The following is a 17,379-nucleotide window of genomic DNA, read 5'->3' as shown; positions in this document are numbered from 1 at the left end:
ACTGAGGATGGAGAGAGAGGGGCCTCACGTGCTGTCAGTGGGATGTGAACTGGCACAGCTACTATGGGAGACAATTTGGAGGTTCCTCAAAAAATTAAAAACAGACATTTTTGACCCAGCAATTCCACCTCTGGGTACATATCCACAGGAAATGGAATCAATATCTTGCACAGATATCTGTGCTCACCCCATGTTCATAAGAACATTATTTACACTAGCCAAGACATGGAAGCAATCTAAGTGTTCACTGATAGATGAATGTGTATATGAATATTGTTCAGCCATAAAGAAGGAGATAAACTTGAGGAAATTATGCTAAGTAAAATAAGTCAGAGAGAGACACTGTATGATCTCATTTATATACAAAATCTAAAAAACTGAACTCACAGAAAGACAGAACAAATTGGCGGTCACCAGAGTGGGGTCCTGGGGGAAACAGGTGACAGTGGCCCAGCTATAAGGTGAGCAGGTCCCGGGGATGTAATGTACAGCATGGTACATTACAATACTATATTGCATATCTGAAAGTTGTTAAGAGAGTAGATATTAAGTTTTCACTGCAAGAAAAAATCTTTAACTATGGGTTGTATGGAATATTAACTAAACTTATTGTGATACATATATATCAAATCATGATGCTGCACATCTGAAAATAATACAATGTTACACGTCAATATATCTCAGTAATACTGTACTGGGGCAGAGGAAGACCAAGAAAAACTTTTCCCTGCTTCTACAGATTCTAATTAGTAGCAAACAACTAACTTTATGCAAGGGAGATAGACAGACAGATGAGAGCCATAAGGAAGCGCAGTATTCAGTGGCACATACTAATAAATGTGTTTAAAAATGTCTCTTGCTCATGGTTGTTGCCGTTTCAAAACAAAATGTGGATACAGATTTAAGAGCTACAAAAAAGTGCAAGGTATGATTCAACTAACACATTCCAGGCTTGGCAACTTCAGAATTTATTGTTCATTAAAACTGTATTTTAATTATCCTAGTTTTAATTAAAGTATTATGTAGAGCTGGTGAAATGCAATTATGTGCAACTGACTTAAGATGTATAATAGGGCTAATATTTGTAAAGAAATGCATTATTGTCACTAGATCTGCTCATGGAAAATGAAGTGGTATTTTATTTTCAAATGAAAAATTGGTACATAGAATATTAAACTCTGGCCATTAAACACTACATTGCCCACTCAAATGAAACCGAGTAACTGTAAGATGCCCACGCCCACCCCCAGGCTACTTCCTCTGCACAGGAATGGTCCCCTGGCTGTGACACACCCTGTTTCCCAAAGCAGGGCCGCACGGTCAGCTGCCTGCACATGCCCAGGGACCTTCACCATCTGCATCCTGCTGTGGTTAGAACCACCACAACAAAAAAAATGTTCCAGGCTTCAGAAATCAGCACTTGGAAAGCCCATGGAGCATGCACAGAAAGCCAAGGCAGCAGTGCTGTGCCCTGGGGCTCCAGCACATTCTCTGCCCTGGGTCCCTCCTTCCCAGCTGATTCTAAGTCCCCAGAAGATGTCTACAGACACAGCCACAGGCTCAGCCACATGTACTCAGGACACTTTCAAAGCAGGTGTCAGGACACGATTGCTATCTGCAACGTCGTGTGGGTGACACAGAGCACCTACGGGTTTCAAGTCCTTGAGCACTAGTTGGTCAATTGCTTCTCACTGGTTGTCTCTTCCCACACCCTATACCAGTGCGTGCCCACCCTGACTCCCTAAGAGTCTAAGTTCACCTACAAGAACTCAACCGGGCCACCTTCAGGACCTGCATCACCAGATCCCGTAGAATGGAAGGGACTAGATGGAGCAGCCAAGGAGAGGATGAGAGGATAGGAGGTGCCCGGAGCACCCACTTCCCCTCGCCCCTCACTCAGGCATTCTTCCACTCCACAGCCGTACAGTCTTCTGACTGCCAAACTGGACCACCCATTACTTCCTCCCAATACAACACAGACAACCAACAGCCACTGCCCACCTGCAAACCCTCTGCACCCTTGCTTCTCAGTCCCATGTGACAGGCTGTATACTTCATCCTTCTTTGAACCCAACCACCTTCTCTGCAACTGCATCAGAACCTCTCAGCTGTACTGAGACAGTCCATGACCACACACCACAAAGGTGCGATTGCAAATCACAATCAAATGGTCCCTGAAGTCTAGCATGTTGCTCCATTTGCTGTTGACTCTCCAGATAATTACTGAATACCTTCACTTCCCTCCTCACGTCACACTTCACTCTAAACTTACAACATATCCCCAGTATTTACAGAGGAGATAAAAACCACAAAAGTCCTCAGTTTCCCACAAGCATGTCTGCCAAACAGCATGCACCGCGCTCTGTGTGGAAGGTGCCCTTGAGTCTACTATCTCGCCCTCTACTCTGGCCCTGAAGGGCCCCCACGGAGTCCTGAAGCCTGCAGGCCCCACCACGCTGGGGCCCTGCTTCACAAGCTGGTGGTAAGAGTGTCTGTGCTGCTCAGCCTCCTCTAGGACTCCGCCCCTCCCCACACCTCACTGCATCCCCACATTCTCCTTCTCTAGGAGAGAACTTCTGTAGCGCATAAACATTCTCAGTTATTTCCCACCTTAAACACCTGCACCGCTCCCCCCACCACCTCATGGACGCTTGCCATTTCACCGCAGCCATTCCCAGTAAAAATCCCCCCAGAGTTATTTCATCTTGCTATCTTTACTGCCTTCTCTGTTATTTTAAATATGCTAAAATTGTAATTACTGAATATTTCCTAATTAGAGAAACTAATAAAATGATGACCAATATTTCTAACATTCTACTTCCTCCTGGGTTCAATATCCCTTGTCCTCAAGCTGATCCTTAGCAGCTCTTCCAGCAAAGTTCTCAGAAATGGAAATTCTCAGTCTAAAATGGTCTTCCTTCCTCCCTCATGCTTGGATGTTAATTTGGCTGGATATGAAATTCTATGATGACTGTTGTAGCCTCAGGTATGATCATCTTCTCTATTATTGCAGTCAATTGTCATGTAACTACTGTTTTGAGGAAATCTGAATTATGTGTACGGTTGCTTTTAAGGCTGCTTCTTTGTCTTTGAGGTTCTACAGTTACACTATAAGCAGTTTTGATTTCATTTCATTTATCTTACTTGCAGCCTTTTCTGTTTCTTGACTCAGGATTCCTCATGTTAGGAAACACTGTGATAATCATCTCTCTGAACGTTACCTGCCCTGTTTTCTTCATTCTTCCTTTCTGGGGCTCTTCTTAGATTTCTACTGATTATTCTATCCTCTCTATCTCTTGGCCTGTCTTCTGTATTTTCCATCTTTTTATTTCTGTGCTTTATTCTGAGTATTTTCCTTCAATCTAGCAAAACAATATTTCTTACTTTTGCTGTAATATTGTCTGCTCTTTCACCCATTCAATTGATTTTTTAAACAAATGATTGTATTTTTCACTTCAAGAAGTTTAGTTTTTCTCTATTAGGCTCTTTTTTAAAGTCAGCACATTAAAAGATGTTCAACATCATTAGCCATTAGGGAAATGCAAATTAAAAACACAAGGAATTATAATTACATACCCATCAAGATGGCTAGAATAAAAAATAGTGACAAGATTGAATGCTAGTGAGGAAGCGAAGACACTGGGTCATTCACACACCACTGGTGGGGATACAAAATGGTACAGTCATTCTGGAAATAGTTTGGCATTTTCTTAAAAAAAAAACAAACTCAACATATGCAAATACCAGATGCCCAGCTGCTGCATGCCTGGGCATTTATTCCAGAAAAGTGAAGACATGTTCACACAAAACATATACAAGAATATTTACAGCAGCCTTATTCACAGGGTGAAAACCTGGATACAACCCAAGTGTCCTTCACCAGGTGAATGGTTATATGAGCTGTAGTATGTCCACGCAACGGAAAATCACACAATAAAAGGGAATCTGAATACAACCCAAGTGTCCTTCACCAGGGGAATGGTTATACAAGCTGCGGTATGTCCACGCAATGGAAAATCACACAATAAAAGGGAATCTGAATACAACCCAAGTGTCCTTCACCAGGGGAATGGTTATACAAGCTGCGGTATGTCCACGCAACGGAAAATCACACAATAAAAGGGAATCTGAATACAACCCAAGTGTCCTTCACTAAATGAATGGTTATATGAGCTGTAGTATGTCCACACAATGGAAAACCACAGAATAACAGGGAATCTGGATACAACCCAAGTGTCCTTCACCAGGTGAATGGTTATACGAGCTGCGGTATGTCCACGCAACGGAAAATCACACAATAAAAGGGAATCTGAATACAACCCAAGTGTCCTTCACCAGGTGAATGGTTATACGAGCTGCGGTATGTCCACGCAATGGAAAATCACACAATAAAAGGGAATCTGAATACAACCCAAGTGTCCTTCACCAGGGGAATGGTTATATGAGCTGTGGTATGTCCACACAATGGAAAACCACAGAATAACAGGGAATCTGGTACTCACACCTGCAATAACCTGACTGAATCACAACTATGCTGAGTGAAAAAAGTCAATCCTATAAAGTTACAGACTGCATGATTCCATTTACAGAACATTCTCTGAATGATACAATTGTAGAAATGGAGACCAGATCTGTGATTGTCAGGATTTAGGGTACAGATGAGGGTTGGAAGAAAGGGGTTGTGATATAAACAGGCAACTTAGTGTTTTGAGTGTATCAGCCTCATATCCCTGCTGTGATGCTGCACAACAGCCCTGCAAGGTCTCACGACCTTGTGGGCAACCAGCTGAAAGGCATATGGGATCTCCCCATATGACTCTTAACCACTGCATGTGAATCCACAATTAACCCAAATACTAAGTCTGATTAAAAATGAGGGAAAACCAAATATTGTATGATTTCACTCATATGAGGGACCTACTGGCATCAAATATCAATAACCTCATATATACAGATGACACCACTCTTATGGAAGAAAGCAAAGAGGAATTAAGGAGGCTCTTGATGAAGGTGAAAGAAGAGAGTGAAAAGCTGGCTTAAAACTCAACATTCAAAAACCTAAGATGATGGCAACTGGTCCTATCACATCATGGCAAGTAGATGGGGAAACAATGGAAACAGTGACAAACTTCATTCTTGGGCTCCAAAATCACTGCAGATGGTGACTGCAGCCATGAAATTAAAAGACACTTGCTCCTTGGAAGAAAAGCTATGACAAACCCAGATTGCATATTAAAAAGCAGAGACATTACTTTGCCAACAAAGGTCTGTATAGTCAAAGCTATGGTTTTTCCAGTAGCCATGTATGTATGTGAGAATTGGGCAATAAAAAAGGCTGAGCATGGAAGAACTGATGCCTTTGAACTGCAGTGCTACAGAAGACTTTTGAGAGTCCTTGGACAGCAAGGAGATCAAACTAGTCAATTCTAGAGGAAATCAATTCTGAATATTCATTGGAAGGACTGATGCTAAGGCTGAAGCTCCAATACTTTGGCCACCTGATGTGAAGAGCCAACTCATTGGAAAAGACTCTGATGCTGGGAAAAATTGAAGGCAGGAGGAGAAAGGGATGACAGAGGATGAGATGGTTGGATGGCATCACCAACTCAATGGAAAGGAGTTTGAGCAAATCCCAGGAGATAGTGAAGGACAGGGAATCCTGGTGTGCTAAGCAACTAAACAACTGGCATCAAATTCTTAGAGACAGAAGGTAGAGGGTGGATGCCAGGGGCTGGGAGAGCGGGGATGGAGAGTTAACCTTGAGTGGGGACAGAGTTTCAGTTTTACAAGATGAAAGAGTTCCAAAGATGGGGTGGTGATGATGGCTGCACAGCAATATGAATATAGTTAATGACACTTAATTTACAGAGAAAAATAGTTAAGGAAGATTTCACGCTACACATATTTTGCCAGAATTTCAGGAAAAAATTCCAAAAATAAAAACCACAAACCCTTCTGAAGATGTACTACTGTGCACAGAATGAAACCCAGACTCCTTCCCAAATTCTGGCACCTCCAGGATCCCATTTCCCTCTTGGCCCCTTCTCTGTCCACTCTCTGCTCACAGTGCCCTGAGCACCAGACCACAGGTTAGGAAATGCAACAGGATTTGTGCTGGATTTGCATGTATGTGACCCCACTGCTCAGAATATTCATCCTCTAGATCTGTGCATGGCCGGCTCCTCCTCCTTCGGACAGGAGCCCAGGGGTGCGGTGGGGCACAGAGGCAAAGTGTGGGCTCAGCACCGACCAGCTGCTGGCCTCTCTCTGTTGCTGCTCCTTTCAGCAGAGTGACAGTAATATTAATAACAATACAACCCACTGGGCTGCTGTGGGGCTTCAGTGAATCAGTACAGAGAAAATACTTCAAACAGTGCCTAGCACTCAAAAAATACGTAATAACAATACTTATCAATAGCACCTCAAAAAATCACAGAAATGATGTCCAATGAAAGAAGGCAGAAACAAAGGATTTCATATTCTGTGATTCTATTTATAAGCAATTCTAGAATAAGCAAACTAACCTATGGTACTAGATTGAGATTAGGGGTCAGAGTGGGACAGGGACCAGGGGTAAGAATTGTCCTAGGCAACTTGATTAGGAGAGTGATTATATCCATGTATACACTTGCGAAAATTCATCAACCTGTGTGCTTAAAATCTGTATGTCCTGTTGTATGTAAATTACAACTCAACAAAGTGTATTTTAAACCCTCACCTGCACAGAGGTGTCCTTGACCACACACCCCCCTCCTGATCAGCTCTCTCCCGCCCACCTTTCCAAGCCCCTCATCACTTTCATCATCCTCTGGGTACTCCTGTGTTTCCCTGCTGGACTGTGACTCCGTGAGGGCAGAAGCTCCGATGTCCTCAGGCCCCTACCTGTCCTGAGTAGCTGGAGCAGTGCCTGGCACAGGACAAGTGCTCAGCAAGTACCTACTAAGTGCAGAAAGGAAGAAAGAGCAGGGGAGAGGCAGGTCTGGCCCTGAGCACTGCTGGTGCAGACACCAGAAAGGACCTCAGAGGTCACCGACGATGCCGTCCTCATTTCTGACACGAGAAAACGGAGGCAAAGGAGAGTCAGTCATCTTCCCAAGGCCAGAATTAATGGTGGAAGCGGGTCTGGAGCTCGCATCTCCTAGTCTTTTTTACTTATACAAATATGGTTCAATTCACACGTATAGACATACTCTATAAACATTCACAGAATGCCTATAAAACATAATATGAAAATTTGAAAAGCATATTATTTTGAAAGCCCGGTTAACTATAAAAATATTATTACAACCAGATCTACTTCATTCAAGCATTAAGTTGTGACTTCCAATACAAGTGCTAATTTAAACACATCTTTCTTGCAGCACTTGAAATGAATGGTAATAGGTTAATGGATGTTCGAGTATTTAAGCATGGACAATCATGAGTCAGACTGTTTTTAAGTCACCTGGGATGCTGTTTCCTGCCCATACTTCACAATTCAGCTCATTCCGAGCAAGTCGTCTCACAAAACTGACTGCAGGTTTGAAATATTTAGTCTATAAACCTCGCATTCCTAGGAAAACACATGCCTGTACACTTGTGCTTACACATTCCTGTCAGGTAGGCTAAGGGTGCAGTTTGAGCATAAGAACCTGCAATTAAGCAAAAGAATGGCACTGCAGAGAACAAGTTTCTGCGTCCTAATCTGATAACTGCCAACATAAATTACCTCCCGGAGGTAAGAGAAGTACTGAATGACATCAGCATTCACATTTCATAGTTTGAGAAATAAAAGGAAACAAAGAACATATATCTAAGCTGAAATAACGCAGAACAATTTTATTATCAAATTAGACTATACTTATAAGATAAGGCTATACTCATCTCTGACGTGCAAAGATAGCAAACTAACTGTTTGGATTCAGTAAAGCAGAAAAATAAATAAGCACTTTTTTCATCTTTTCATATAAATAAAACCTATAATTACCAATTCAAAATTCTAAGTATATCTTTTTCTCAATTCTTTCAAAATATTGTTTGCTTTTCCAAGATACATTTCGCCTTCATTAGCACCACTTTCTCCTGAGGTTTGTCTTTCCCCCCCATGTCTTGGTGAGGATGTTTATACTATTACAGGAATTTCCTTCACATTTCCCATCCGTTCACTTTTTCCAGTATTGCATCTCTGCTCTGCACAGCACCAGGCCAAGCAGGGCGATAAACACAAAGACATCTTAGATGGTCAGGACCCAGGGGAGGTGAAAACCATCTGACGAGACAGGATCTACACAGTACAGGGTCGTGACTCTCACTAGCTAACGTCTCCAGGTGAGATGTTGAAGCAAAGAGTGGCCACGTCTGGCACATGCCAGTCACAGGTACAGACCCTCAGCTTCACTGCTCCAGACCCAAGGCACTTGCCTCCAGGTGGGACGCCTACCTTCCCACCTTATCAGTCCCCTGTGGGGTCCTCTGCCTTCAGTCCCTTCGCCGTGTTACCACCCATATTCAACAGTTTCAGGAACTGGGACCTGCACGTGCTTGGGAGGCCAGGCTCCCTGCTCCTTGGGCCTCAGGAGGAGCCCTGGCTGCCACCCCGTCTTCTTCTTCAGTTGGCCAGGCTCTGTAGTTCTCCAAATACTCCAAACACGTTTTCTTTTTGCTTAGCCAGAGGCGTCCCCTGTGACTTGCAGCCAAGAGCATCTTAACTGATACGATGGAACTCTTTGGGCTTTGTTCACTGGCATGTATGGTCCATATACAACTGTAAAGCCTATAAGTAACAATACAGCAACCACCCCCAAGGTTAACCAAGCTTTCTTTGCTATCCTTGAATGTGGTATACACAGCTGTCTAATGACTGGATCCCCTTGGCCATCTACCATCATGTCACTCTTAACAAAACAATCCAAAACAAATGTCTACACCTTAATTAGAAGGCCATGGTTGCCTTCTCTTTGTCAAGAATTTCTGAAGATAGGGACCAACAGACCCAATACAGAGAGGATAAACAATACACGTGCAGGCATGTTCACTGTTGACGTGGGTATGTGATTGTGTGAGCCTGTGGCTCATGGAAACCCAGGCCAACCTACAGTATTTCAAATTGAAACCTGATATTCTAAAACAGGAGGAAAAAGATGAAAGCAGTATAAGGAAAAAATTAATCAAAAGCACGAAGAAGGTTTGGCAAAATAAAGTGAAAAGAAGAATTGGCCTGGTGCAGAAGAGAGCTTGGCATGTCGAGTCAGCAGACGTGGGTCAGAGCCCCGGCTCTGCCATTGTCGGCCATGTGCCCTTGGGGGGTCATTTACCAGCCCCAGTCTTCAGTTCTGATAGCTAGTTATACCTGCCTAAGAAGGCAGCTCTGAGGGTTAGAGAAGATATGTTTAAAGTGTACTCAGTAACAGCTGCTGTTAATATTATTAATAGACTATGCAACTAATTTTTCAAGTTGAGAAACATCAGACTGTTTCCTTTGGAAGAAAAAAAGTCATTTAATTTTAAGCCTAAAGCTCACATGTCTAAGGCTATGAGATAATGTTAAAACGTGGTGGGGAAGGGGCGGCAAAGTGAGGCTCCTCCTTCCCTCGACAAAGGTCCACCTCTCCCGGGTGTCAGGGTGCTGACCCCAGGGCATCAGTGCAGAAGCCGATGGAGAGGTGTGAGCTGTTTCCATAGGTGTGAAACACCTTGAGGCGAACGTTCCATTTTTAAATGACGCCTCTCATGGTTCAGAACAGATCTGACGCCCTCTGAGTTCTGTCTGCCAACCATCTGGGCAGAGGCAATGTGGATTGCTCTTCCATCTGAGGTCCGAGCGGGACTTTATTAGAAGTGTAAAGTAATACATCTGTGAATGATGCATAAACTTGTGGAGATAACTATGCAAGTACTGATTTATGATATCTTGCACAGCAGGTACTTAAAAAATATGGGGGTGATGATGAGGTGGAAAATATGAAACTAAAAGGCTTTGAGAAAGTGTAAATATCCATTATCAGCCTCATCTCATCTCTTAAAAAAAAAGAAGCCATTGGGAATATTACTCTACTGAGATTGGAGATTTATCAATCACTTCACGGTGGTAAGCAGACTGTCTGTTTGCTATGACACTAAGTTAAAGCCCTATGAGCATCTTTGTGTTATTGGCTCACCAGGAATTAAGCAGTCTTCAGCAAGAAATCACAAGTTAAAAAAAAAAACAGGCTTACAAAATTAAGAGTTGTTATTTCATTCTGCATCCTTTTGTACTTGAATAAATGTTGTCTCAGTAACATAGCTAGACAATGGATTAACAAATGAATTACTATGTAGTTATTTGCTACTGAATGAAAATAATCCTCCACCATTGACACTAATTAGAACCTCCAGTGTTTGAGAGGAAGCCTAAGTCCACCTACCCACCCTTCTGAGGACCGACTCTTTCCACCTGTGACCAGCCACACTGCTCAACACAAGGACCTTCCAGAACGCTGCATGGGAATCCATCTCAGCTGCCTTATTCTCAGCCCCACCATCCTCTAAGAGAATGAGAAATTGATCCCTTGTCCCTGTTTCACCCCAATTCCAGAGGCATTTGTTATAACTGGAATCAATATAAAGGTGGATACCTAAGCAAGTTTCAATACAATACAGAAAAAGGACAGAAGTTATCCCATTTCCCAAGGTAATTTATATTTTTACTAGAATTTTAAAATATGCCTTTTACATATTTCAGTATTTTTCCTGTTTTTGATAACCAAGATAGAAACACTTGCTAAATAAGCTTAAGAATTGTGCAGGCACAAACAGAGTTCTGATGCCCAAACAGAAGAGTGGGGATTCTGGGCTTAAAGACGGGACCGAGTGGATGGTCAAGTGGGAAGAAAGCATATTTGAAAAACCATTCAGCAAATTCTCTTACACATATGCTTTCCGGGAAAAAAATAAAAGCGTTTTCTTCTCACAGTTTTTTTTTTTTTCTGAGTGCAACCATCTGATGGCATAAATATTTGACATTTAGCCCAAGATCATAGCATTTCACGATCCTTTCAGAAATGTCCATCCTCAAAACCTTTATATTCAGTATATTATCTTTAAATTACATTGCAAAATGCCCACTTACGAAATATATCCCAAATGTTCTTTTCAATCACTTAAAGCTTCCAAATGCAGAAACTATCTGGCATTAGATAAATATCTTAAATGGGAGATAGGCAAGAACACCTTGAAATAATGCTTATCTAATCACAAAGCAACTGCTCTGCAATAGATGGGTGAACCACTAATTAGATGAAGGGAAATAAAAGTGTCATGGTAGGATAAAAGGATAAAGAGAAATCAGCAGTAATTACTGTTTCATCATCAGAGAAAGTAGTATCCAACGTGGCTCAGTAAAAAGAGGGAAAAACCCTACAGCTCTGTCAGTAAATACCAGAACTCATTAAATTAGTACTTGGAGCTCAGCACAGCTCAGGATGACAATGACATCTCAAAAAAGTGCATTCAGAAAAGGAAAAAAACCACCATGACGAGTGAGTGAGCGTGCTTTAGGTAGGGCGTGTGGTATATGGGAGAATAACATTACATGACCTTTTCTTAAACCGCTTAAAAATTCCCAAGCCAGTCTTAAAATAGCTCTTGATTAAGGCTTGAGGTAGGTGTACTAGACCAGGCTACTCTTTCTGAAGCTTAATTGGTACACTTGATATGTACAATGGTACCGACTGGTGTCATGAGACGTGTTTTGAACTGCAGAGTTTGGAACAACTTACATCCTGCTGCTGGGGATAATCTTGTGCCCGTCTCGGAACCACGTCACCTGGGGCCTGGGGAAGCTGCTGATGGGCGGCAAGCCGAGGACGGCCGCGTGGCCTTCCGAGACCACTCGTCTCTCGTCTGCATCCATGAACTCTCCCATATCTGTAGAGAAAAATCAGACTTCTAAGCTCCAGAAGACTCTTTCTGAGAGGGAGGGAGGTCAAAGATGGGCACTCTGTTTCATGGCAAAGTCACCGACGTCGCCCTCATGAAGCAGTGAGACAGCGGAGGAGCGTGCGGAGGAGGGCAGGCTGGGGGCGGGGGGAAGCGGGGGCAGGCGGAGCCGCGGCCCCCAGAGTGCCCACAGGACACGTGAGCCACGGTCTTTGTGTTGCTGCTGCAACAGGACAACGACACGTTTGCAACCGACTTCGCCACTGACATCTTTGCTGGAAAGCGTGCTCCTGATGCATGAAGCACTTCCCCAGAAGCGCTAAGAAAATGCCTTCGGATACCGCCCATATCCCTGCAGCTGGTTCTGCCCAGGCACCCCTGCTCAGCTTCGCCTCTGTTTCTGGGGTGAATGGTTCCTAAAAGTATCTTCCTGGAGAAGTGTTTTTTTAACCATTAGTTCACTTTTGGAGGGTTTTCTACCCCATGCTACTGACTTAATTTGGGGTAGGTAGGTTTTGTTCCAGTCTTTGTGCTACTGGTTTACCGCATTTAAAAAATAGGATCACAGGAAATAACCCAGACGTTACAATGTGGGTATATGTGGCCAATTTTAAAATTAGTGCCATTTGAAAGGTTTGAAAATTTTTCATATTATGAGTAGCTACAGATATATGTATACACACATGGATATGGAATTCATATAAATTTGGAACAGTCTATAAAAGATCTCTATTATCAATGAATTTGTGATTCAAAAGAAATTATTTACTATGTTGCAAGCAGTATTTAATAGTCTAGGAAACAGATGAAACAAGTTAATGAAACAGATTAGGATATTCACAGTTAAGGTGAAATTTGTTATCAAAGAGAGAAAATCGAGATGAGAAAGTCTAGCCCTAGAGATAAAGGATAGCAAGAATATAAATGATTAAGGAGAAAAAAGCCCAAAATTAAATTTTATAAACTAGTGCTTAATATATTATAATAAATTCTAAGCTTATTCAAATATATTTTGAGTACTGACCTTGATTTTTTATTTATGAATTGTTTTCAATTATTCAATTGAATAAAAGTTCTGAATTATTCTGCAGACAGGTTTAGTTGAGCGACTTCACTACCACAATTCAGAAAAGTGAAGCCTTCCTAGTAATTAACACTAAACACGTATAGCATCAGCACCTTACACAGTCACTAGTAATTACAGGGGAAAAGTAGAATAACTGGAAATTATTTTACTTTATACAGTAACACTGAAAACGGCAAGCCTTAACTGGGGTCAAAATGACAAGTGAGAAAATACCGTCATCGTTGGTTGACATGACCCAATTTAGGAGCTCTTTAGAGTTCTTTAAAATCTATTATGATGCATTAATATGCAATTTAAAATGTCAACACTTTTTGCTCTCTTTTAAATGAAGAGACATTTTGGTCATAAATTCAGAATATAATAAAGCCTACAGGCCACTTTACATGGACCCTACCCATCACAGATTTTGGACTAAAGTATTAATACTAAATATTAATACTGAAGTATTAAATGTTTTGAATTGGCCAACTCCCCTCTCCACCATTCTGCTAAACAAATAGAAATACTACACCAAAATTCCAGTCCCCTGTGTTCTGATATCCTCTCTGATTACTTTTAAAAGTTTCATTCTCCAAAATGGTCTGCCCAGTAGAGAATTATTAACTCACTCCAGAATTGAGACACGCTATCCATGTACTTGGGCAGTTGAAGGATTTCTAAACAAATCATCATTGGAGAGAACTGGTTATGAATAGACAAAATTTTATCTAACTTTTTTATCTTAAAAACATTTGAATCTGAATATAACAAAAGCTGAGAGCAGCTAATTCATAAAACAGAAGGTGTCTTGCTCATGTTTCCTATCCGCCACGGTGCCTTATCTATTGAATTGAAAGAAGTGGTATTCACCCCACCAGCCCCACCATCATCACCAGACCAGCTGCATTCGATATTTACTTATCTCTGAACCAGTTTTAGCAATTATCCTCTTCCAAATAGAACCCGAGACAGAAACTCAATTCCCAACATGGTCAAAGGTGATTTTGATGAGCGTGCCCACAGACATTGTTTTATTTAACATTTGCAGATGTTTCCAATGTGCACATACATGCGACTTGAACTTCCGATCTTCTTTGCAAGAGGGCTCCCATTCTGTTTCGGACAACACAGCGGTAAAACCCAGCATCCAGCCTTTGCAAAGATGGAATAACGTACCTGCCAAACATCAAAAGGCAGTGTTAATGATTGTATAACTACACAGCCAGCCTGGGTGTCCAATCTAGTATATTTTGGTATCGAGCAGCAAAAATATTTTATTTTTGGTAAACCAATGTCTATGCCCCCCTTTCCTGACCAACACACTTACTGCATCCGCAGTTTATTTGTGAGGTTATGTAATGGCTGTTTGTCTCTCCAGCTAGGCTGTGACTACCCCATGCAGTGAGGTTCTGGACCCATCTTGTTCACCAGTGTACCCCGTGCCTTCATGTAGACACATCACTCAAAATGGCCTGAATGAAAGGTAACTGTTAAATAGCTGAAACACTTTCCACTTAAACTAGGCCTTTTGATTTTTTTTTTATAATTCCCTTTCTCAGAATTTCTAAAAATTCTTTCTAGAACTGCAACAGTCTTAACATGTTATGTGCTCCTGCATCAAAGTTCAGACAACGCGGGATGAGACACAGGTGTCATTCAGGCAAAGCGAGAGGGGCACCAGGGCACAGCTCTGCTCCCCATGAGAGCAGACGCTTTCCAGCAACATTCACTTCACACACCTGCCTTTCCTCTACGCATATGGCCTGATATTAACTTTAAAATCTTTCATGATTGACTAAAAGGTTATTTTATTTGTATTTTCCATTCCCGTGATCATAAATAACCATTCCTCAAATCAACGCCTTTCTAAAAAGGTCAGCAAATATTATAGGGGGGAAGAAGATATGGTTTCCATAAAAGCTCTGGTTTTTCCTAATTCAGGGATTTTTTTTTTTTGCTTTTAATTTTAATTGGAGGATAATTGCTTTACAATATTGTGTTGGTTTCTGCCACACATCAACATGAATCGGCCACAGGCATACACATGTCCCCTCCCTTCTGAGCCTCCCGCCCACCTCCCCACCCCTCCCCTCCCAGTCCACCCTTCTAGGTTGTCTCACAGCACTGACTTTGAGCTCCCTGTAACGCAAGATGTTTTTAAGTCCATAAACAAGCACGAGACACAAGGGGGAACCACTTGATGTGAGTTCTGCAGCTCCAGAGCTCAAACCTTTCATGCTACCTAGGGGAGCACATGTCACTGGTTTCTAAGCTATGTTCACCAAGAATCAAGACTTGAGTTCCGGATACTCTTCACACATGGGAGGGTGCTATCCTAAGAAGGAAAAAGAGAGCTTGAACCCAATCAAATAGGTGCCTACTTTCCCAAAAAGAGAAGACACCATGATGCGATCCTTTTCTAACAAGATGTTCTGCTAATAGATACCTAGTTATCTAGTAATAGGCATCGTCAACTTAAAAATACTTCCTCTTACAAAGTATAATCAGAGAAATGTAAACAAAAAAAAATCAGGTAAAAGGCACCAAGTAATACATGCTTTATTTGCTCAGTTCCTACACATACCTTGAAATCACTTATATTCAACTAATTGCTCATCTTTTTACTCAAGTATGTCCAATTAGCCAACCAGGAAAAGGACTGATAGGCATAATTTTTAAGTGAATAAAACATTTGGACAATACAGGTAATTCAGTATTAAGCAAATATTAATCAAAGTGTGTTTGCCCCCTGATAACTATCATGAGATCTTATGGCAAGATTAATAAAATATTTTATGAAAAAATACTGCTGAGCCTTAGTCTTCAAAATTTTATTCTATACTGAAGAATGGTTCTTCTCAAACAGAAAATTAATTAGTGAAGACAATCAGAACAATACCAAACTGAACACAAAGAGTCAATGCCATTTATTTAAATTACAAATCAAGACTAGAAGGATGAGCAGCTCTGATTATTATATACTGTGATTATAATAAGGAGGAGTTTTGAGATTAGGTTAAAACAAAATCAAGAAAAGTTTTTGGAAAAGAAATAACAGAAGTTACTGGAGTACATATTTGAAAAACTACAAGAACAGTGTCATCATTGCAACTTAACCACATTTATACGATTGTTATTAATATTTTGTTTTTTTGCAATACCCTGAATAGCTTTTATATTCTTATGAATTTCTATAGTAATCCTATGTACTAATACACAAAAACAGCACTGTTTTCAAACAGGGAGAAGCAGACACAAAACTGAATATTAGGCATATGCTGCTTTGTACTGTCTCTTAGTCTAATGTCTCACCAGGGAAAGAAATATACAAAAAAGTTGCAAAGTATTCCACCTAATACAGGAATTCCTACACAAATTATGTTCACCCAACAGATGGGAATATTCAGCGCAAGCCTATTGTTTACAAACATACACTTTTAAGCAGAGAAAGTTTCCTGACTCTTTGTAAGAAAGCATGATAAAATCTTAGCGCCATATGCCACTAAAATATAGAAAATGCCTGCTCCCATTTCAAAAAAGCACAGCAGGGAACATTTGTATTCACCGTTTCATGGCAGAATCTACCAGACCAATAGAACCTTTTCCGGGGCCAGTTCATTATCAGGAGGAGCAAATTAAAGAAAATCGAACACAAAATCACAACAAACCCAACGGTTTAAATGTTCTTTCTGGTACGTAGAATACCTCAGCTCTCAACTGCCACTCGAAATGGGCAACAGCGACAACCTAGACTTTCTCTAAGAAGCAGTTCTAGGTCCACTTCACTCCTAACAATTGCTTGACTAGCCCTACCTGGAAAGGGTGACTGGCACTGTCTGCCCAGGGTCTGCCCCGCGTTCCTGTACTGGAGAATTCTTTGCTCTGAGTCCTGGTAGAGGCAGACCCCTCCATTAACAGGGCCCAGCAATGAGATAGTGCATGACCCCTGGACGCACACAGTCTGGACATTTAGCTCTGGGAGTGGTGACACAGGAGCAGGGCTGAAAGAGCATCGGCCACGGGGCGGGCGCCCGGAGCCGGGCAGGGCAGCGGCTCGACTGGTGGAACCAGGGCCCAGCAGCACAGCGGTGGGGCACAAAGGAGCCCGGGACCAGGGCTACGGGGTGGGCGCCCGGAGCCGGGCAGGGCAGCGGCTCGACTGGTGGAACCAGGGCCCAGCAGCACAGCGGTGGGGCACAAAGGAGCCCGGGACCAGGGCAACGGGGCGGGCGCCCGGAGCCGGGCAGGGCAGCGGCTCGACTGGTGGAACCAGGGCCCAGCAGCACAGCGGTGGGGCACAAAGGAGCCCGGGACCAGGGCAACGGGGCGGGCGCCCGGAGCCGGGCAGGGCAGCGGCTCGACTGGTGGAACCAGGGCCCAGCAGCACAGCGGCAGCAGGACCTGAAGGGGCTGGCTAT

At 42.3% G+C, this 17,379-nt stretch overlaps 1 protein-coding gene across 3 annotated transcripts in view; it reads right to left on the bottom strand.

Annotated features, from left to right (window-relative positions):
• Window positions 1–17,379, bottom strand: part of SDK1 (sidekick cell adhesion molecule 1) — an 840,913-nt gene that overhangs the window by 533,331 nt on the left and 290,203 nt on the right. For all 3 annotated transcript variants that reach the window (XR_014072185.1, XM_081552683.1, XM_081552682.1), the window contains exons 3-4: window positions 14,031–14,137; window positions 11,736–11,883 (exon numbers count right to left, since the gene is read on the bottom strand). Coding sequence is in view for 2 of the 3 variants with exons in the window: in XM_081552683.1 (XP_081408809.1) it covers window positions 11,736–11,883; window positions 14,031–14,073 (191 nt within the window). In the remaining variant the exon portion in view is untranslated. The remainder of the gene's footprint in view (window positions 1–11,735; window positions 11,884–14,030; window positions 14,138–17,379) is intronic.

The sequence above is a fragment of the Giraffa tippelskirchi genome, chromosome 13 (assembly GCF_054371585.1).
Source record: "Giraffa tippelskirchi isolate mGirTip1 chromosome 13, T2T-mGirTip1v1.2.pri, whole genome shotgun sequence".
Taxonomy (NCBI): Eukaryota; Metazoa; Chordata; class Mammalia; order Artiodactyla; family Giraffidae; genus Giraffa; species Giraffa tippelskirchi.
The sequence above is the reverse complement of the archived record's forward strand: the minus strand, read 5'-3'. Positions and strand labels throughout refer to the sequence as shown.